The 22,797-nt window shown below is 39.3% G+C and overlaps 2 protein-coding genes across 5 annotated transcripts in view; one reads left to right on the plus strand and one right to left on the minus strand.

Moving 5' to 3' along the window:
- The window catches only part of CILK1 (ciliogenesis associated kinase 1), a 30,456-nt gene extending 28,520 nt beyond the window's left edge, over positions 1-1,936 (minus strand). For 2 of the 4 annotated variants that reach the window (XM_042016105.1, XM_042016100.1), the window contains exon 1: positions 1,849-1,936. The gene's annotated coding sequence lies outside the window, so the exon portion shown is untranslated. Of the gene's footprint in view, positions 1-1,844 lie in introns of all 4 variants that reach the window. The other 2 variants (XM_042016101.1, XM_042016104.1) reach the window with 2 other exon arrangements.
- Positions 1,937-2,378: 442 nt separating this feature from the next.
- FBXO9 (F-box protein 9) lies at positions 2,379-22,078 on the plus strand. The gene is made up of 13 exons (XM_042016106.1): positions 2,379-2,693; positions 6,504-6,581; positions 7,578-7,736; positions 8,240-8,297; positions 11,199-11,298; positions 14,471-14,601; positions 15,807-15,921; positions 16,452-16,570; positions 16,858-16,948; positions 17,947-18,042; positions 18,753-18,846; positions 19,558-19,712; positions 20,681-22,078. The coding sequence occupies exons 1-13, from the start codon at positions 2,691-2,693 to the stop codon at positions 20,787-20,789; spliced, it is 1,308 nt and encodes a 435-aa protein (XP_041872040.1). The 5' UTR covers positions 2,379-2,690; the 3' UTR covers positions 20,790-22,078.
- The last annotated feature ends 719 nt before the right edge of the window (positions 22,079-22,797 follow it).

Raw genomic sequence — 22,797 nt, forward strand, 5'->3', positions numbered from 1 at the left:
CCCGCGGGGGGACAGCGCCCCACGACTGCGGCCGAGGGCGCCGGGCCGGCCCCCCCGCAGAGGGGGCGCTGAGCTGGGTTTTAACGAAAAAAAACCAAAAACCAAACCATCTCTGGAGCATCTCTCTTATGAGACTGTGGGAGCTGGGCCTATTCAGTCTGCAGAAGACTGGGAGGAAATTTCGTTAATGCGTGTAAGTATCTCAAAGGTGGGTGCCAGGATGATGGTGCCAGACTCTTTCAGTGGTGCCCCGTGACAGGACAAGGAGCAATGGCCATAAACTAAAACACATGAAGTTCCATTAACCGTGAGGAAGAACTTCTTTACACTGAGGGTGGCAGAGCACTGGAACAGGCTGCCCAGGGAGGTTGTGGAGTCTCCCTCTCCCGAGACATTCAAAACCCACCTGGATGTATTCCTGTGTAACCTGCTCTAGGTGACCCTGCCTTGGCAAGGGGGTTGGTCTAGATGACCTCCAGAGGTCCTTACCAACCCTCACAGTTCTGTGATTCTGTGAAAACAAAACCCAGCCGAACAAACAAAAACCCCACAACGGTGATGGGCCTCTCCCACATCGTAGAGAAGAATTTAAACAAGACTAGAATGCAGAAATACTAAATTGTGAACAAATGGGAAGAATATCGACATCTTAAGTGCTGCTAGAGAGGCCTGTACCTTCCTCATACAAGCAGCAGCAGCTCACCCTGGCTCTGACAGGCTCAGCCTAAGACATACCAGGAATGGCAGAAAAACAAAAACAAGGAACAAAAAATTGTTCAAGAACAATTGATTATGAGGACTGTAATAGCGATTCAGAAAGTCTCCACTTCTTTTTACACTTTATCGCTTAGGTTTTAAAGGTAAAGCATAGAGTTAATTCCCAGGGTATGGAAAGACAGGATGAGCTGGTGCTGTACTTTAGGAGTACAGGGTGGGACAAGACATTCATTTGCTAAAACAGGTGTGGGGAAAAACAAAGCTCTGGGTGCCTCTCTCCAACCCATCTAGTCAGAGGCTAATCTTTACATTTACATGAATATATAATAAAGACTCAAATTCCCTCCAACAGACAGGCATGATTCTCAGTGAAGCCAGGAGGAGCAGTGTACACTTACATGAGACTTCTGCTTTAAGCCACCTGTATTACATCCCATGTGCATAACCACATATTACCACTCAGCCCAGTGATAGTCATTGGACGCCGTTTTTCTGTTGTTAGAGGCAAGGCTTTTTCATTCCCAAAAGAATCATAGAATTATTTGGATTGGAAATTACCTTAAAAATCATCTAGTTTCAAGCCCCCTGCCATGGGCAGGGGCATTTCCTGCTAAACCAGGTTGCTCAGACTCCCATCCAAACTGGCCTTGAACACTGCCAGGGATGGGGTGCTCCATAGCTTCTCAGGGCAACCTGTGCCAGTGCCTCACCGCCCTCACAGTAAAGAATTTTTTACTAATATCTAATGTTTAATATCTAAGAAGAGACAGGCAGGAGAAAAGCAGCTTTGACTCCAACTCCAAACAAGAAGCAGCACTAATGGTAACTAGTTGTAGCCATGAGCACCCCATATCAAAACCTCAAGTGGTCATGCTTTGTCATCTCCACTGCTCACACCGGGCCGACCAGCACGCCAGCAGCACCCAGTCCTTGCTGCTCCGCACCACCTCCGGCTGCCCGCCCAGGGATCGGCGCCCGGCGTGTCGGGCAGCTCCCTTGCCTCTCACGCTCTCCTCTCCACAGAGCAGCTCTACAGTCACCTGGATCTGAAACGCACTGCTGACGCCGGCTCCCACAGCCCTTGCATCCCCATTTCCTGCTCCCGCTGCCCGGGCCTGAGCACTCACCTACCCCTCCAGAGAAGACACACGCCGCCTCCTCCTCCTCCTCCTCCTGAAAACGCTCAGGGCAGTAGACATGCACAAAGGTTCACCGATCCATACACGTGGTTTTCTTCTGGAACAAAAAGACTGTGACACGCTTAAAAAAATAGGTTTAGTCCAATTTTAGAAAACCTGACGAGGCGTGTGCTGACAGCAGGTGATAACTGCGCTCACTGAACTGGACGGGCAAATGACCAGGGCCACGAGATTCAATGGCCTCGGCACCGCTGTTATCTCCGCAGCCGCGGCACTGAGCGCTCTCCCGTTACCCGTCGACAATTCGCCTGTGCCAGATCCCGGCCTGACCACAGTCACAGCGGAAATCGCGGCTCCCGAACATCACCGCTTTACCTCGGCTCCCGCCCCTGGGATCCCTCTTGCCGGGATTTCCATTCGCGGAGACTACAATTCCCGGCAGCCTTTGCTCCGCAACCTTTCCCGTGGTATGCCGCCGCGGACTACGCTCCCCAGCAGGCCTTGCGCCGCTCCCCCGCGGGCGGCAGAGGCGGCGCGGACCGCGGTGCGTACTGGGACAGGGAGTCTGTGCGGTCGCGCGTCGTAGCGGCCCGCGCGGGAGGCGGCGCTCTGACCTGGCGGGTTCGCCCGGGCCGTGTCCCGCCGCTCCCGCCGCCGGCCCCGCTCGCCGGGAAGATGGCTGCCGTCCGCAGGGCCCGCAGGGACTCCCGCTGCGTGGTGCGCTTCTCCGACCGAGAACTCTGCTAAGTGCCCCCCGCGGGCAGGGAGGACACACGGACCAAGCCGGGGGGCAGAGCCCCCGGGACGGGACAGCGCCGCCCGAGCGTCGGCAGCATGGTGAGCGGGCCCGGGCGGCGGAGGCTCGGCCGCCGTGCAGGGACGGCCGGGCGGGACCGGGATAAGGGGTGTGTGCGTGGGAGCGGCCCCCTGGCCGAATTGCTGACAGGCAGCCCTGCCCTGCCCGCCTGTTCGCCCCGGGGCACCCAGTGATGCTTGTGGGAAACATGCCGTGATCCCGCCCCACCGCGGCGAGACACGGCCGCCTCCCGCAGAGGATTTTGATCAGTGGGGCTGCTTGGTTGTGGAGCGATCTAGCTCTCCGTAGGAACGCGTAACAAAATCCCTGTGTCATTACAGAGGAGCGTGCCCTTCCTTTCCCTTTCTTCCCTCGAAAATGTGGTGGCTTAAAGTCACTCAGTAATTTAAAGGGCTCCGTGGGCCAGGGACTCGAGTTATTTGAGTTGTTATTTAACATATCAGAAATACTCCTTGGTTCAGTATTGCTTTACTGACGGCGCCTCAATATGGATTCAAGTATCCATGATGAGAACTCAGTCATTCAAAGTTAAACCATTTATATCACACAGGAGCTCTTAAAATGTCTCACCACGGTTACAAAAGCTCTTATTTTTGAATACGGTGTCGCTTCTACCACATTTACAGAAAAATAGGGCGGCTTTCTCATTTTTTTATAAAACCAAGAGGAATGTTAGCTGACAGTCACTGTTTCGCTTTGCCGTGCTTGCTCCTCCCTGAGTTCTGTGTGGTTCACACGTAACACAGAGCCCTGTTCAACTGGTGACACTCAGCTTTGAACTGTTTCTGATCTTGGTTTTATTTTGCTGAAACAGAGATCAGAACTGTTAAAGGACGTGATGTTACAGACAGTTTAGTAAGCAGTTAATGTACTCTGAGGAAATCAGCATGCAATTATTGATTGCAAAACAAAACTCAACTGTGCAAATAAACTAGTTCTGCATTTGGCAAATGATTTCTAAAGCTTTGCAAGCAAATCAGAATCGAATCTATTCAGCTGACTTCATTTTTTACAGGTTGCAGCCTAATTCAGATGTTTACTTTTGACATGTTGCCTTTTGGTGGTTTGACAGACTACTGCTTTTCTCAGGGAAAATAATCAAGCCAATCAGTCAGTACACACTATGATGTCTTGCTTTCAATCAGGATGAAGTCACTGTTCCATGTGACAGCTGACTTGTATCAGGAGGAAGCCCAGCAGCACAAGGATGCACAGTCTAGATTTATCCACTAAGTAGCAGTCAGAGCACAGTGTTGTGAATTTTATAAACTATAAGTACAACACAGGTATTGTCAGAGTGGGGGCAAGGAGCCAATTTTTACACTTTGCAAAGTGCTTTAGGTGTGATCTCATGAGCTGTCTGCAGGTGAAGGTCCTTGCTTCACAGTACCTGTGTTTACTCATTTGTCCTAGCAAAATCGTAGGGTGTCATCAGGTCAAAAAAATACTGGAAAGGTTGTTAATAGACATCAGTTTTCCAGTTCATTTCTGTGCAGTAGCAATGTGAATTAATTGCTTTACCAGTAAATTTAGAGGTGTGGCCACTTAGGCTGCTACCACTGCCGTAAGACAGACTTTTGAGAGGTATGAGAGATTGCAGATCACACATGCGTAAAATATAGGGAAGGTAATGGCAAAAGTCAAAACATCGGTTATAAGCATTTTTATGATGGTTTTTGACAGCTTTTAGACTGTGGGCCAAGTCTTCATAGTATTTTTGGTTTGAGTTGAGAGCATATTTAGGTTTTAAAGAGCATCAAATGACATTTTGGATGCAGTTGGTCCACTACCATGTCTGACTGTGACTCAGAAATGAAGAAATAGGGCAGTTGAACAGAGAGGAGGGGATGAAAATCAAGAGTTGAACATATTAGCGAAATAAAAAGTTTTTGAATGAGGTAAACTTCATCCAGCTTCCTAACCTTCTAAGTAGTTTCAACACTTAAATCAGTTTGTTTACAGAATTCAGGAGTTAAAGGTTTTAATGGGCGTTCCTTTATGCACAAGAAGATAGTGTGTTGATTTAGTTTAGAAATTGCTAGTTTCTGCATTTTGGAGATAAAACCAGGCTTATTCTGCCCAGACTGGAGAGCTGACTGGACATAATTCAGCTGCAAACCAGAGGCCTTGCACTACGCACAGACTTACGCCTTATTTCTGTCAGCCCAGTGCCATAGTAATGCACTTACAGACACCCATTTCAGAGCTAGCTCATTCCTAGGCTGGCTCTGCTTTGCCTACAAAATATTCCTGGATGCTAATAATGTGGTAGGACTGTCTCAACTCATAGGGCATTAACTCTCTGCAATTAAATTCTGGAATCAAAGCCCATGAAATTTCCAAGTTATTTCCTCCTTGCTCAGATTTAATGGTGTTTTGTAGTGTTCTGGCTCACCTGTTTCCTCGACTGGGAAATTGAAAATGTACAGAAATTAAACATGAGAATGTAGAAATAGATGCAATATCTGTTTATCTCTAGCCAACCAACCATGTCTATCAATTGTAAATGATAAATTATCTGAGACATCAGTGAAAACACTTTTACAGATGACAAGCCAGTAAATTTGTGGTTGCTGGGGAATCTGAAGACATAAGCAAACTCCATAGAGGTGCTTGTCACCAAGACAAAGAGATTAAAGGTTGCCTTCCCATCATGCTTGCTAGTATTCTGTAGTTTGATCAGAACTTCCAGATGCTGTAAAAATGGTATAATTTTTCTGAATACAAGAATGCTTTGATTTTTGCACTTTGATTTTGCACTTGTGCAGGAGGTAGAGATTTCTTTTTGAGAGCTTGGTAGAATCTCACTGACAGAATGTTGCTTGAAGTCTCTGAGCACTGTGTACAATAGAAAGGAGTGGGAAATAAAACTCTTGTATGTAGTTGTGATAATCTTAATGTCAGGTTTGCCTTCTTGTAATCTCACTTTGCATTATCTACTTGCAGAACTACAGGTGTGAATTTCAGTGCAGAATAGCAGAAAAACTGGTTTTCTTCAGCTGCAGAAAGAACCTTAAACAAGTGTCTTAGTTGAGGTTTTGGGGTTTTTTTCCCCCTTACTGGCACCTTGCTGTTGTCATTGTAGTGACTTGTCACTGATGCTCAGAATTAGTTTTCCTTTGTTTTAGTGTAGACTGTAAATCTCAGTATATTTCACAATGAGAAATAATTTGTGTATTTTTAAGTTTTCCTCTTAAACTAGCTGGCTTAACTTCCTATGTAGAGCCATGTTAAGTTTAGTCAAAGGTCTTATTTCAGATCTTATTTGTTTAACCTGTCTCACAGCTGTACTGTAAATAAAACCAGCTGTCAAGCTCTCATGCTAGTTTTTTGTTTTATTTTCCAATACATTTTTTGTTTAGTTTCACATGTATATATAAAATATCTATTGTTATTCAAAGCATTTTGTGCTCTTGCAAATATTAAACAAATCAAAACTACTGGTTATCTTTAGAAAGAGAAGATAGTGATTAAATTTTAATTTGTGGAACAAAGCACATTATTGTTTAATACTGAAGCTTTTGCTCTATGCTTTGACGTAGATACTGAGTGTATTTAGTCAGGTGTGCCATTGTATTGAAGCATGGAAGCCTTCAAGTGATACACAACTAACCTGTGTTGGATTAATCTGTCTAAAATGCAAAACCCATCTTCATTGAGTTAATAGGGAAGTACAACTGATCTCAGTAGTTCTAAAGTTAATTTTTATCATCAAAAGGGGAGTATGCTTAATTTTTTTTTTAAATGTGTGTCCATGACAGTTGTGCTTTGTGAATATGCTGTGGGGATTTATGCAGACCCTATAATCACATTTGACTGCTCTTTACTAGGCAGAAGCTGAAGAAGATTGTCACACTGATTTGGTGAGAACTGATGACAGTGAAAGATCTGGTGAAGCAAATCTTCAGGTATGTCTCCCATGCTAGTGAGTTTTTACAAACATAGTACTGCTGTGATTTAAGCTGCATCACGTATCCTTGTTTAGTCACCACACATTTGTTGATCTGACAAATACTTAATCTCTCTGCCCCTCCAAAAGCGAGATAAATTTTGCATTGTGTTTCAAGTGTCAAATTCAGTCTTCAGTTGTCTGTGTAGATGAAAAGAAAGTTTATGACAGATCTGGAATTTCTTTGAAGAACTGTAGGAATTGGACAGCTGTTTCCATATGGATCAAATTCCAGTTTAAGTTGTTATTCTCTACTGGACCAGAAAGCTGATAAAAGCAGTGTAATAGAAAAGTCTGTTCTTTTACAAGACTAGATTTCTGTGTAGTTGCTCCTCAAAAGTTGTGATGATTGCAAGAGACGTGTAAAGTGTAATTCAAAGATGCTGAAAAAGAGGCATGGCGAGAATTGTAACTTGTCTTGTTTCACAGAGCATAGTCCATAATTTTTAAAAGAGAAAAGAGTAAGGTCTTATCTGTATAATATATAAATGACTGCTTTGGTTGTCAGAGAGCTTACCATGCTTGTGTACAAAAAACTAGGTTTCCTAAATTTTGATTTTAAGAGCTAATTGACTTCTTGCTTATGATAATTCTGCATAAACAAGAACAAACATGATCATGTCTGGAAACAACAGTTTCCTATGGAATCTTGGGTCATAACCATAGTACTAACAACCACTTCTTGAAACACCAGTTTTTCTTCTGAGGTGAACAGTCCAGAAAAAAGCACTTTTGTTATTGAATGAGACTGAACAAGCACTTGTGCACTTTTTTTTTTAATTTACCATAAAACAATTGCTGACTCTCTGTGCCTAAATTCACGGAAGCCATCTAAGACATGGAAATGTAAAGCATAGTTTTGAAATTCTTTTTTGTGTTTGTACTTTATAATGTCTCTTCAGAAGATATACTGTCTGAATATGTGATACTAGGTAAAATTAATAATGTTTTTTAGGCAGAGCTCCAGATGTTCAGAGCTCAGTGGATGTTCGAGCTTGCCCCAGGTGTGAGTTCTAGTGGGTTGGAACCTCTGCCATGCAGAGCATCGTCAAGAGGACCTGGACTAAAGTCTGTTGATGCCAGGGGAAAACAGGAGATAGCAAAAGAGGAAAAGGTACAGAAAAAGATGCATAATTTTGAGGTTTTATTTGTCTGTATTACTGTTCCAGTATAACTATTCTAAAAGCTAATGCTGAATTAAATCTGGAGAAACAACAGAGGTTATTATCTTGTTGTCTCCATACTAAATGTCTTTATAATTCTACACTGATTTTTCTAGTCTTTATGTTTGCCTTGGTGTCACCTTTGTAATTGCTTTCTGAAAAACTGTAGGTAAAGGGCGAGTAGCAGGAATATAGATAGTTTGTTGACTGGAAATTTCGGTTGTCTTGTAGCACATGAGTATGTCTTATCTACTTATGGAATTATTTTGTTCATCTCTGTCATAGGGTACAGTAGGTAAGATCAAAAAATAATTCTAAGTCAAGTGATACTGCACGTATTTATATTGTAAATATCGTTATTGTATATTATCGTTATCCTTATAAATACGTTTATGTCATATTTATACGTATTTATAAGGAATTAAATAAGTGCTCTGTTTAATTTATTGTGCAGGCAAAAGAACTTTTCCTGAAGGCAGTGGAAGAAGAACAAAATGGGGCCCTTTATGAAGGTAATATGGAAGTCTACAATGAACACCTTTATTGCAGAAAAATCTAACACCCTCTAATTTATGGGAAAATCTACATGGTGTCAGTGAACTTAAACTACAGGCTACTAGTCATTTGAGAGCTCTGTTATTCAAAAAAGAAAACAAACATGCTATAGAAGGAACCATTGTATCACAGTTCTAAGGTTGAGGTAAAGCTAAAAGTGATATCAAGGAAGGAATTTCTAGCTTTCAGGGAAAATAACAGTATCTTGAAATACTGCAATTTAATGGAGCACTAGATTGCTTCTTCATATAGAATGCTTCTTTACGTTACTTCTGTAACATGAAATTAGCATAATAATTAATCAAGGAAATGTACTATATTTCCTGTGCTCACAGTTCTTCATTGTTCCACTGAGAATAAAACTGCTTAATCCGTGGAATGCTTTGTTGTTTGGTTGTGGGTTTTTTTGGTTGGTGCTTTTTTTTTTTTTTTTTTTTTTTTTTTTTTTTTTGAAGGTGCTGTTTGGGTTTGGTGGTTTTTGTTTGTTTTTTTAATTAACACATCCAGCTAAATTAGCTTTTTCAAGAATTCCTGAAGTGAATGTTTAAGTCTGGTAGTCTTTGAGGTTTGTCATAAATGTTTAAGGTGCCTAGCTTGCTTACCTGCACTCTTGCTATCAGCACTAGTAAAAATGGAAATTCAAGTTTTCTTTCTCATATTTAGTTTTTAGAATCTAGAGAGTAAAAAGTCTGTCCTGACTTCCAAGTCCTGTAGGTCAGTAGTGGAGATATCAATTTTCTATTTCTTACATGCGAGAAAGAAAGCGAAGCAGAACGTATGTGCCATCCTGCTCATCCACCAGAGGGTTTGACCACTGTGTTTAAAGTGCAGCTGCAAAATAAGTTAAGATATAAAAATCTGAGAGAACTCTGGAAGCTCCTGAACTCAGCCACCTGCTGAATACAAAACTTCTACTCCACCATGGGAATTTTCCTTCCTTTTCAGGATTTCTGGTTGTTATTTCATATTTCATATTAACTGAGAGAAATATGAGTCCCCTGTAGTTAATAAAATTAGTTGTCTCAGTTTCTAATTTGTTACATGTTTTTACAGGGCAAAACTACTTTAGGCTAAGATATGGTGGGTGTTTGGTATAGGATTAAATGCACAATAAAAAGTATGTCAGAACTAAAAATCTGGTAACATATTTAGGAAATCATGTAGTAGATTGTGAAGGTTCTTTCTGAGTAAATTAAAAAAAAAAAAGGTGAGGAAAGCAGTCTATTTAACCATTGTGTATATAAAATGAAAGCTGTTGCTTCATCTGCTTCAGTGCACTCCGTCTATGTTAAACATAGCAGCAGAGAAATAGTAATATCTAACAGAGTTCCATTCACAAAAGTGTTTCAGACATCTGGATTGCATGAATATGAATTCATCTTTCTCAATTGAATTTGATTTGAGACTTAGAGAACTAAACTGTACTGTTTCTGCACATAGATCTATGTGAGACCTTAGAGGCACGGTCCTATGCCAGACACAGATACAGTACTGAGCGCATGTTGGGACATCTGTTTTCAGACCAGGCTTTTATTTGCTGACCTGGCCCAGGTCACCAGAATCCAAGCCTGCTTCTGAAATCTGCTGATACCTGATGTTTGTGAGACAGTTATGTGCTGCAGCTTGTTCTTGCTTAAGTACAGTAGAGGCCTTGTCTGCAATATTAAGTGCTAACGTTGAGACTGATCTGTGTCTGCTGGTATTTCTCATCCTCAGCAGCCAGTGATACTATTTATCAGTCACTGGCCCTGACATGAACTCAAGGAAATAGGAACACTTACTAGCCTCAAACTCAGGTTTCTCAGACTCACTAGACAAATTCTGAGCTCCACACTTATTGATGATTTATTTGAGTTTGGGTTTTAAGAGTCCAAGCTTGAAGAAGAATTGCCGTCTGATCTTGGTGTCATGATGCGGGAATACAAAGAAACATATACATGCATACATGATTTTAATACTGGTATTAAAATAGATTTAGTGTACATACAATCAATTCATTTAAATTAAGAAGGATTCACAGAGCTGACTCAGAAGAAAGATATTCTGCAGCTTAAATAACAGTTTGTTGCCACAGTGATGTTCCTGAACTCCTTTCTCTACTCAGTGTTTGTAGGATCTTTGTAGTGCAAGAGGCAGAAGTATTTTCTCTGTGTGTGAGAAAAGCGTGCAAAACCCAATCTGTCAGGTTTTCCTTCACATCCCATAGTTTTGTGACAAGGCTGCTTTCCTCACCGTCAGTGTGTTGAGTGGCTTGCTTCTGTGCCTCTTTAGATCCCAGGGGTTTCCATAGAGAAATTGATATGTTGCATCTATTGTTGAAATTTTAAAGTTGCAACAATATTTTATTCAACATTCTCACCTTTGTAGTGTTGTATATATCTGAATGCCTGTCTGTGCTATACCAGGGACTTAAGCTACCTGCATAATTTTTCTCTTTCATTTAACTTATGGCTAGTTATGGATCTTCTGTCTAAAAGCTTTACAGCTTGTTGAGAAATCCGTGGAAGTGCTGGGTAACAAGCAACATCAGGACTTGTAATGTTTTAATGTAAAATCTTCTAGTCCATAATTGAATTTGTGGTAAATAACACAAATCTGTAAAAGCTGAAACACATCTGAGATAACTCTTTATTCTGAAAAAGTGTATGAGGTTTTAGTTTTGAAAATAGGTACTTAATGTTCCTCTCTTCTGTATTGAATTTAAACCTAACAGTTTAGACTAAATAAGCTTTCTTAGGCAAAGGCATTTTCCACCTTTTTAGTGCTTTTAGCTGAAACCATGTCTCTGAAAATAGTCTTTGCTTTGATAAGCTAGTATGGGTATCAGATATGTTTGAACATCAAACCTTTATTTTCAGCCATCAAGTTTTATCGTCTAGCCATGCAGCTTGTACCTGACATAGAGTTTAAGATCACCTATACACGGTCCCCAGATGGCGATGGAGTTGGAAAGAGGTGGTAAGTATGAAATTTTACTGATTAAGTAGGATTAGTAGCATAGGAGTACTGAAACATGGCATTTTGTTTCTGAAGGATATCAATACTCTGTAACATGCAGTTTTAAGTCTCTTAGTATGTGGAAAACTTACCTAATCTCAGTTAGTAGACTGCTTCACAGAACATTTACAGATGTATTAGTCCAAGGAGGACTTGACTTTAGTTTTTGAAGATGATAACAGGCTTGTTTGGAGGTAGCTGATTTCAGGGGGAAGGATTACAAATAGTTACGTTGTTACTTAATTAAGAAAAAAAAAGCATCAGTCACTTTGTTTTGTTTTTTGGTCATCTACAAAGTTGTAGATGGCAAAAAGAGTAATTAGTCAAAGCTTCATAGTACGAAATAAGCATCTTACTTAAACGATGGAATAATCTGTTCTTGTGCTAACACAGCCAAATGAGAGCATTTTCAGTAGAGCAATACATTTAGAAGCTCAAAGACTGCAATCTGAGTAGTCTGGTCTGTCATCATTACAGGCATCAGAATACCCCTAGCCTTAGTACAGCAGATGTGTGTGTAGTGGCTTATGGTTGGTGTAACATGAGCCCCAGACATCTGTTTAAGGAGGGCCAAAACTTCTGTTACAGCCCTTGCAGCCAAACGTAGACAAGCTTATGAAACAGCTTCCCAATTACTTGCTTACTCATAGCAGCCACTGGTGCTGCTGATAGCTGCATCAAGAAATCAAGAGTTTTAAAATGGAGACTGAAAGAGGAAAGCACAATCATGTCCCTGTGGTATTACTAGCTCAGTCTTGTTGCCCCAGAACAGTACAGCTCCAATGCAGCAGTTGACTTAATATAAAACAGTGCAAGATGAGCTAAGTGCTTTATTTACATCCATTATTTTAATTTCTGAATGTGTTGCTGGCATGAAATCTTTGCTGTGCATTTGTGCACTAGGAAAACTACTGGATCATGCACTATGGTCATGTAAAAATCTTGGTTTTCATAGGATTATTTTCTTTCTTTATCATCACTTTCTCTACTCCATTAAGACTCTCTGACATGAAGTTCGGTGGAAGTGGTCCTTCTGGAGGGTAGGAAGGCACTGCAGAGAGATCTGGACATGCTGGATCAATGGGCCAAGGCCAACTGTGTGAGCTTCAACAAGGCCAAGTGCTGCATCCTGCACTTGGGTCACAGCAAACCTACACAGAGCTACAGGCTGGGGGCAGAGTGGCTGGAAATCTGCATGTTGGAAAATGACCCTGGGATCCTGGTTGGTAGTTGTGTGAACATGAGCCAGTGTGTGCCCAGGTGGCCAAGAAGGCCTATGTCATCCTGGCCTGTATCTGCAGTAGTGTGGCCAGCAGGACCAGGGCAGTGATTGTCCCTCTGTACTCAGCACTGGTGAGGCCACACCTCGAGTGTTGTGTCCAGGTCTGGGCCCCTCACTACAAGAAAGATATTGAGGGGCTGGAGTGGGTCCAGGGAAGAGCAATGGGGCTGGTGAAGGGTCTGGAGCACAGATCTTACAAGGAGCAGCTGAGGGAGCTGGGGGTGTTAAGCCTGGAGAAAAGGAGGCTCAGGGGAGATCTTGCTGTTCTCTACAACCACCTGAAAGGAGGTTGTATTGAGGTAGGGGTTGCTGTCTTCTCCCAAATGACAAGCACAGGACAAGAAGAAATGACCTCTGGGTGTGCTTTAGGGTGGATATTAGGACAAATGTCTTCGAAGAAAGGGTTGTCAAGCACTTTGAACAGGCTGCCCAGAGAAGAGGTTGAGTCACCGTGCCTGGAGGTATTTAAAAGATGCGTACATGTGGCACTTAGGGACATGGTTAGTGGTGGACTTGGCAGTGCTGGGTTAATGGTTGGGCTTGATGATCTTAGAGGTCTTTTCCAACCTAAATGATTCTACAAATCTGTGGATTTTTATTTAGTTTTCTAAGTGTTGCTGTACTGTTCCTGGCACTATGTGGCAGTGATGGAAAAACAACCAGTAGTCTCAATTGGTTAAAAGCAGTATTTGTAGAGATATATTGTTTTGAGAGATTTTAGTTGTGGTGTTTGTGCTTTCTGAATTACTGTTGAAGGTTTTTCATACAGTCTTAATGAGAAAAAACAAATTACACAATCAAATTTGAAAAAACAGTTTACAATGTGGCCTGTAGATACTGGGACCAACCATCATACTCATCAAAATAAAGTTCAAAATATGTTCAGTGCATCATTTTACTGTAGTATTAGTTATGGCAGGCCCAAACATAATTGTCTTCTCTATGATACTTCAAAACCCATTGGTAGGTCTACTAGTTGCTTGCTTATATTCTCAGCTCATTCTATTAGCTTGTTTAAAGTAGAATTGAATAGTATTAAAAAGTGACTGGAAGATTTCTTAATTGGCTTGTATACCAAGTCGGGGAAAAAAGGTGTTTTGTGGTGCGCTTAAGGGGTTTTATGTAGTTTCTGGTTATTTGGGGCAAGCAAGCAGGCAGCTATTAAAAGATCTTATTATGACATACAACTTAAATTTAGACATATTTTTTCAGTGTGGTAATGTTCTTTTATCACTTAGTAATCCTTCAAGTTTACTGATGAGTACCAAGCTTATTGTTTTCATTCTTCTATCTTGTTCTGGCTCCTGAAATTTATTATTTCTGCCTATTTACAGAATATGTACAAGAATAGTTTTACTTCATTGTTGTTGAATAAACCCACCAAGGATCACTCTTTAGTGAATAACACAAGAGTGAAAAATAATCCTTAATTGTTTCCAATATCTTACATTATATGAGAAGGATTACAAAATACAACTTTTCATTAACGGCACTTTATTTCCTGCATATGCCATATTTTAGACAAAGTGCAAGATGAGATTTTTCTTTTCATAGGGTCAAGAAATTCTTCAGTGACTTCACTAAAAAACTCTCAAATACAAAAAAAAAACTTGGATGGGAATTTAATGAAAAAAACCCAGTTGTTACTGTCAGAGGCATTCCAGCAACATCTAAATGAACTTGATCATATTTCAGTAGTTGCTTTATTGTATGATGAAATGAGATTGCTTTAAAAACACACAGGAAACAACTCTATTGAATGAGAGTAAGGCAGTGGATTGATGCCAAGATGAGGACATCTGTTGGTATGTTCTGTCCAATATTACAGTGTTGGCATTGCCCCTTTTCTAGTGTTGAGGATAACAAAGAGGATGACAAAATGGCAGATCTCCTGACGGATTTCCAACAGCAGTTAACTCTTCAGGAATCTTCAGTCAAACTTTGTCAGCCTGAAGTTGATGTCAGCCAGACCCATATCTCAGGTATGAGTTATGATACACTGTAAGAGTTGAGAGGCAGAATTTATATAGACGTTTCACTTGATGAAAACATTTGTCTCCTTATTTCAAAAGCCACCTTTGAAGAAGTGCATACATGATCTCTTTATTTACTGATATAGTTAGATACAAAGGACAAAAAATGATCAACTAGGTAAACAAATCTTGTTCTCATACAAGATCTTGTCTTTATCACACAAGCTGTTTCCGTGTAGTATTTCTGAGTAGAATTTTCAGGATCAGAGGCATACTTAAAAGTAGCAACTTCTAGGAATGACTTGCTGAAGTAAGTGTATTCCAGTTTTCCTTCCAGTTCTTTTGTTTTGGTTGCAAATACGTATTACAGTTTTTAACTGTGAGTAAGAGACAATTGTTCTGTGAATGGTATGCATCTTCACATGTCTTGATTTTATCTGATTCTGTATGAGATTTTTGCAACAAGTGTGTTTTCAGGTTTAGAAAGACTATATAACAAAGCTAGAAAGTCTTTTGAAGGTTAATGACTTCCAGTGCTTCAGTTCTGGGACAGTTATCCCGAGACTTCCTTATGAGATCTAAATTGTAGAGAGTGTATATGAGCTATGATCTTTCTTAAAAACAGATACTTTTGTTCTGCATCCTAAATTATCAGTTGCATTTTGAAATCTTGGCCTGATCTCCTTTTTTCTGGTCAAGGAAAGAAAATGAAGTAAGTGAAGCAAATCAAAACATAAAGAAAATAGGGTTTAAAAAATTATTTTATTTTAATAACTGGTGCATTGTACACTTGGGAAAATGTATTTTCTTTTTTTGCCAATAAAGACAAGATGTTGCAGACAGTACTCTAAAATGATCTCAGGAGATGTGTCCTTTGAGAAGCAATGTTGGTCTCTAGATTTATATTCTGCTTTCCAGCCAGTCCTGTGTTAGAGTATCTTTTTTACCGACTTTCTTATAGCAGAATGAAAACTTTCAAAAAATCACAATGTCTGCTTCAGAAGTTAGTAGGCTGAAAAGGATTCTTTATGGATATCACATCTAATCTATAGTGACCTTTTAAGTTAAAGATAATTTTTTTTTTGTTCTCTGGCATTGGGCTACAGTGTGAAAAGTAGGATTTTTTAATGGATAGTCAAAAGCCGAACATGGAATTATAAATAACCTGTTGATTTACGGGTTGCATCTAACAAGGATTTCTTTTCTCTTTTAAGCATTACCTATGGAAGTACTAATGTACATTTTCCGATGGGTGGTTTCAAGTGACTTGGATCTAAGATCATTGGAGCAATTATCCCTTGTTTGTCGAGGATTTTACATTTGTGCCAGGTATTGTAGATAATTTATCCAGAGTGAAGCTTCTCTTTGCACTGAGTATGTCCTGCTTTTCCTTCCCATGGACATTTTCATGTTAAGCTCCTCACAGTGCTAATCAGTTTTTGAATAGACTATTAAATTGTATGTGAGATAGATGACTTTACTGTAATAAAAAATCTAGCAGAAACTATTACTTGCTCTTCCCTGTTTGCAAATTAGTTTCAGGTCTCCAAAATAGGGTCTGTTATGTTGTCATGCTCATACAGCCACATAGAGAAGTGCCAGTGTGCTGCAGTGTTGTGGTTCTGTACTAGGATGAAAATGACACTCTGTTCTTAAATTTCACTGGAAGAGGAAAAAGCTTTCAAACACTCCAGGATTAAGTAAATTAGTCAAAGGTTTTAAATTATGAGCTATTTCTGTTTGAGAAAGGTTCTTTTAGTTGCATCCAAACTAAGTAAGGGAGTGTTACTTTGATACATAAAAGCTAAACAGGGTTTGTAGGGAAGTTATGGGGTTTGCTTTTCTCTCATTTTCACTAGAGATCCTGAAATCTGGCATCAAGTCTGTTTGAAAATATGGGGCAGGAGCTGCAATAAACTTGTTCCATATGCGTCTTGGAGGGACATGTTTTTGGAAAGGCCTCGCGTTCGATTTGATGGTAAGCAGTACTTCTGGAAATAGTTGTAACTATGTATGTAGCCATGACAGAAACAGTCAGGTGGGTTTGATGTTTATGACGTTGTTGTTGTTAGACCTAATCTGAATTTGTCCATGCATTTGAATGTGTAGAATATCTGCAAAGGGAAGGGAAAGGTGCAAGGGATGAAAATAAAAACTTCCATGTATTTAAGTAACAAAAGCTTATCAAAAGTTTTAGATTATTGGTTTTTCATCATAAATATTTTATGTTCTTAATTTTTGTTCATATATCTTCCTTTTCTGTAGGTGTATATGTCAGCAAGACAAAATACATACGTCAAGGAGAACAGTCTCTTGATGGTTTCTATAGAGCATGGCACCAAGTGGAATATTACAGGTAGAGCTGTAGTACAATGAGTGAGTGAAATGTTTCTCTCTCTTTAGTTCTTTAAATCCATCTCTGGCTATCACAGACAATAATCATTCTGTAAAACTGAATGGGACTGCTATAGTGTGTAAAGCAATGTGTATTTTTTGAGAATAGGTTTTAGAAATAGGATTTATTATGATCATTAGAAATGAGCTTAGAAACATGTTTCATCCTCACTTAAACCATGTAATGTGGCTGAAGCTTGAACACGTATAACAGTTAATACTCATCTGCAGATTTCTTTCCCTAAACAACTTTTGCTTTACATTTCTGATAGAACACATGACAGAATTCAGCAAAGAAAATACATGTGATTGTTCAAGATTAGTCGTTTAGCTTATGTGTAATCAGTTGTAAAACTCAAGAGGCTGGGCTTTCTCAACTTGATGTAAATGCCTTGCCATTTGTTTCCTCAGCCTGTTTTTCTGCTGTTGTTCGTCTTGCCGTTGCCAGCATTTATTGTTTCATTCTGCTGTCCCTTCTGAGGCTGGAAGCTGTTCATAGAAACCATTGAACCTGATGGCTATTGCTGTAGTCTCAAACATCTGCACAGTATTTCAGTCCTGTAAAAATCAGTTGGATTCCAGAACCTGAAAAAGTCCATATGACATTGCTAATTCTGTACTGATACTGTAACAGATTTTGTTGCATTGGTCTCAGTGGATGCTAGGAATGGAGAAACTTGAGGTCAGTTTTGATCCCAGGGTAGGCACCTTGCTTTGGTAGAGGTGACAAAACTTTGTAACTCTTCATAACTTCCTCTTTCAATATTCATCACTCTCTTTTGATTTCTGATCTCTTTTTTTTCTGTTATGTATGAAGAAATGTGTTTTCAAATGCTATTACTAATTAAGTCCTAAATCCTTCTGGGTGACATCCTGTGATTTTAAAAGCAAACAAACAGAAAAAAAGACAGGAAAAGGATGTATTTTCTAGGTTTGCATTGTGTAATTATGTTTTTGCAGGTATTTGAGATTCTTTCCAGATGGTCAAGTTATGATGCTAACAACTCCTGAAGATCCTCAATCTATAGTTCCCCGCTTGCGGACGAAAAACACAAGGTTATTGAAATAAAGAATTTGGCTCTACCGTTTTCATTTTGCTTTTACCTAGCAATTTCTATTTACTTTTGTCTCAGATTCTATATCCTGGCTTAGGAAAACAATGTTATTTATATTGTGTTATAGATGTCTATAATTCTCTCCTAAGAACTACAAAAAATTTTGATGTTTATGCAAAGATATCTTTCCTTTTAGGGTCCTGATATTGTAATTAGATTTAATTTGTGGGTTATGTGATTTGAAATTTTTAAGGCACGTAGATAGAACAGTCCTTTTAAAGATACTATTTGGTTACTGACTGCCTTCTCATACTTCCTTAACTGAAGGAAAATAAAGATTTCATTGGGTTATGTCGAAATTATTACTTCTTGATGTTTGCACATAAAAACATAGAAAACAATTTGCAACTTCAAAACAGGTTTGAGCTGTTCACCAGAAATCTGTAAATATTAAGCAGTAGGCTAGGCAGAACCAATTAACCTACCTTTACTGTCCTGTTTGGGAAAATTAGAAGCAACTTCCCAAAATGTTTTCATCATTTAATATCATTGATGAGCCTTTACTGAATGGAAATAAGAAATAGTTTATATAATTATGCTATGTAGTCAGTCTTTGTTTCATTGCTGATATTTGTCTTACAAGAACATCATGCTTTTGAGACACGGAATATTTTTATGTCCTTGACAGTATCCTTCTTTTTAACCTTGCAGAACAGATGCAATCTTGCTTGGCCATTATCGCCTTTCCCAGGAAAAAGACAATCAAACCAAAGTATTTGCTGTAATAATGAAGAAGAAGGAAGAGGTAGGTAGAAAAATAGAATAGAGGAGAAATGGATTAAGGAGGGGGCTCCTAACAAGATTTTACTCAGACTGAATGTTTTAAGGGACCCAAAGATTTGCATTACACCAAAGGATTAAAAAATTAATTTAATTTTTAAAATTGTTTAAAAATAAAATATAAATAAATAACCTCAGTGATGTCTCTTACATTTGTCCCCAGATCTGTAATAAATTTTTAAGGCAAATAAATATCTGGTTCACATTTAAACAGTTGTTCTCCCCCTTAGGCTTTATTTCCAGGTGTGGTGCTATTAGGTGTCACCATTGTTAACACAAAAGAAGGATGAATAGGTCCTTTTCTAAGATCAGATTTGACTGTGTGCAGTTATATTTAGTAAAACTAAATAAGCAGTATTTGTTAATTGAACTATGAATGATTTGATTAACTTACTTACACATTCTTCTGATTACCAAAGTGCTAGTCAAGAGAAACCTGTGAAGAGTAAGAAGTGTTACAGTGAGTATGCACAGTTGGGTGGTGTCCTCCATGCTTATTTTGCTTTCTCTGAAAACTTCTTCCATCATTAACATACACATTTATGTATTTTGAAGGAACAGTAGTACTTGTTTTTAAGTATCAGAGTTTTACCAGTCTGGTCTCACAATTACTCAGGATAAATAGTTGCACAATGTGTTCTTTGTAGGTCATGAAACTTCTTATTTCTCTGTACAGAAACCAGTTGATTACCACAAATACAGGTATTTCCGCCGAGTTCCTGCTCAAGAAACAGATCACAGTTTCCATGTAGGACTACAGTTGTGCTCCAGTGGGCGCCAGAGGTTCAACAAACTTGTGTGGATACATCATTCTTGTCACATCACTTGCAGGTAAGTGAATGGAGAACAGGAGCTAAGAAGGATACTAAACTGTAGAATTAAAAGTGATGTTAATTTGTCCAGTACTAAGCACAAAAAATGTAAAGAGTCTGAGACTTAGGTGGCTTTAACAAAATATCCTAATTTGAACTTTTACGTAAAGAAATCCCAAGATTTTAGTAACCCGTTCTAATGATAATAGGAGGTTTCCTAAGTAGTATAAATGCAGTATTTCAGCTTTTTAAAGGATTTATTCAGAGTGTTTGATTTTGGAACTGAATCAGGGTTGAATGACTTAATGTGGTGTTAGTGAGGGAAAGTGTATATTCATTAAGATATATAATTCAGCAGTGCAGAATATGGGCATATGGCCAGCTGTTCTGATCACTGACCAGGCAGGAGCCATGACCACTGTTCTTGCACCTGACACTCCAAATTATTGGCAAGTTGGCTTTCCAAATGTTTGATGTTGGCAGTTAGGGTAGATTTAGGCCTTGTCTTCCAGTGTTCTTAATCTTTATATTCAGTGTTTTTACAGGAACATAGCTCAGCTGTTGAGCTGTGAGAATATACAGGAAATATAAAATACAGGAAATAAACTACTGATGGTTGGGAGTATAGGTAACTTCCATAAACAGAAAAATGAGTTTTGTAAAAGCTAATGTTGTCATACCTAATTTATGAGGAAGTGTGCATATTGCAGACATTCTTTTCATTCATGAAGTTTCTGTACTACTCACGTCTTAGAGTTCATAATAAGAGTGGAAAGGGAAAGTGGTTTCTTAGATACGAAAGTAGAAATGAATTCTGTATAGTGTGATTCAGCCAGTACTCAAATGCTTTCAGAACAAGGCATTACAAAAGACACTTTATTCCAACTGTAGTTTGATGCACACACTGTACCATGGAACGTGATTGCATTACTGAGGGACTCAAACAGCAACTTATGTCTGATTTAACTTTTACAATGCTCTTTGCAGATCGACTGGTGAGACAGCTGTTACTACTTTTGACATTGACAAAATGTACACCCCTTTGTTCTTTGCACGAGTGAAGAGTTTTACTGCATATTCAGAAAAGCCACTCTAAGAAATTCCTTCTCCTCTCACAACTTTTGCATGAGTAAAAGGTTGTAGCTAATAAGCACTTAAGTTATAAATGTGTATATATTTGGAGCATTTTAAAATTCCGGGAATTTTTTTGAAGGCGGTATGTTCTATTTGATTGTGAATGGCTGGGATTTTGTTTTGAGATCAAGCTTATGAGTGTTAAACACCTTTTATTTGTGATAAGAATTTGATAACAAAGTTTTGTTTTGTTGTGTTGGGGTTTTTTAAAAACTATTTTTAAATTAGTCTGGTTAAAATGTGAATCTTCATCTGCCTAGACACTGATTTGTTCAAAAGGAATCAATAGGAAAATCTCATTGTCCATGGGACAGTGTGTATGGTCTCTGGTGAAGACTTGAAATATGAAAGGGAGAAAGTTGTCATCTGTTAAACTGTGTGACTTCAAAGAACTTCAAATAAATGTTTTCTTTAAATTAAACTTAATTTTGTTTGCCTTTAAGATATGGCATTTTGTCAACATCAACCTTAAGGAAAAACAATCAAGGGCAAGCAAGCACGAAGTTTAAAGTTTGACTGCAGAGGTACATCCCCACCAATGCAGTGGTGTCAGTTGCTCCTCAATGTAATTTGATCTTGGTAGAAGTTCAGTGGAGCCTGCCTGCCTTCTCCATGGGATGTGCGTGGAAGGGAGAGGGATATGGGCAATGAGTTGTTCCCGTGTACTGTAGGATGAGTTTGCAGGTCCGTGTCCCTGCTTGGAGAGTGTCACAGTGCAGGGGTGAAATGCTGGTGTGTACTGCTCGTGCACTGGCCTGGTGTGAATGCACAGGTAAGCAGGGCTCACTTGGACACTATTGTAACGTGCTACAACCCTTCATCTAACCTTGCCACACATGCTGTAAACCCTTTGAGCATTTGTTTTACTAAGTTAAATTTGGAGGCTGCTGTAGATGTTCAGGTGCTGTGTACTGCTAATCATGAAGTGTACCTTGAGGTCTGGTGCAGGTACTGTACGCTGCTTCTCCTGCATATATCGCTTGGGGGTGTAGTGCAGACATTGTAATGCTGCTTATTATGTGTGTATCTTGGGTCCTGGAAGAACTGAAGCTTTTTAGTGTAGTTTTTTTTAAGCCATTTTGCATAATTTACCTTTGATCATCTTGTTTCAAAATACTGATCTGGACTGGAGGACTAAAATGTGAAAGCTGTGGAAAGAACTATACTTGTTCTATAATTTATAAACTGTATCATTGCAAGGAGCTACATGATTAAAAAATACATCAATAAATCATGATTTTGAACGTGCAATCCCTTGCAATTTCTTATTTTCCCAAGAAATCCGTATTTTCATAGAGTTAATGGTATTAGTTATGAGCTACCGTGCGTAAACTACATGCCAGACAAGATTGACAGGTAGAATTAACCTCTTAACGACTTTTTATTACACTCCTTACAGGTTAGCTGAGAAAAGTAGAACAGTTTTCAGGTACATGATTTCTCAATAAGGATGTGTACATCTGAAAGTTCATGTTTCTAGCTATTGTAATAAGGCTCTGCCTACAAGACTTTGGTCTGCATCCTTAGACTGCAGTTGCACTATCACTTCATACAACAGAATGTTTAATAAGGAGTCTATTGTGTGTGCTCATTGCTCAAAGGAAAAGCAACTGCTTAGAACATCAGCTTCATGTTTTGAAATATTGCAAAGTTTGTAAACAGGAAAATCTGTTAATTAGCAACGCTTTTCGTTGAGGGTGAAAGGTAAAGGTCTGATTCTGCCTGCTGAGAAGTGTCAGTTTTGCCACAAGAGTCAGATGATGATACTGATTATTAGTTGAGGTACACTCTTGTATGGTAAGCAAGTTGGATGTAATAGAGGAGCCTTTTAACTCAGAGCTCTTTTCATACCAAAACCTAGTTGCTTCTTCTGACATTTTGTTTTTCTTTGCTTTGGCCATGTGTAAGTCTGGGCGTAAGGAAAAGCTGGCTAGTTACAAATTGAGATGTTGATTCAACAGAAGTCTCAA

The sequence above is a fragment of the Corvus kubaryi genome, unplaced genomic scaffold (genome assembly GCF_017639235.1).
Source record: "Corvus kubaryi isolate FWS band 111438036 unplaced genomic scaffold, C.kubaryi_AGA036_p1.0 split3-73, whole genome shotgun sequence".
Classification (NCBI taxonomy): domain Eukaryota; kingdom Metazoa; phylum Chordata; class Aves; order Passeriformes; family Corvidae; genus Corvus; species Corvus kubaryi.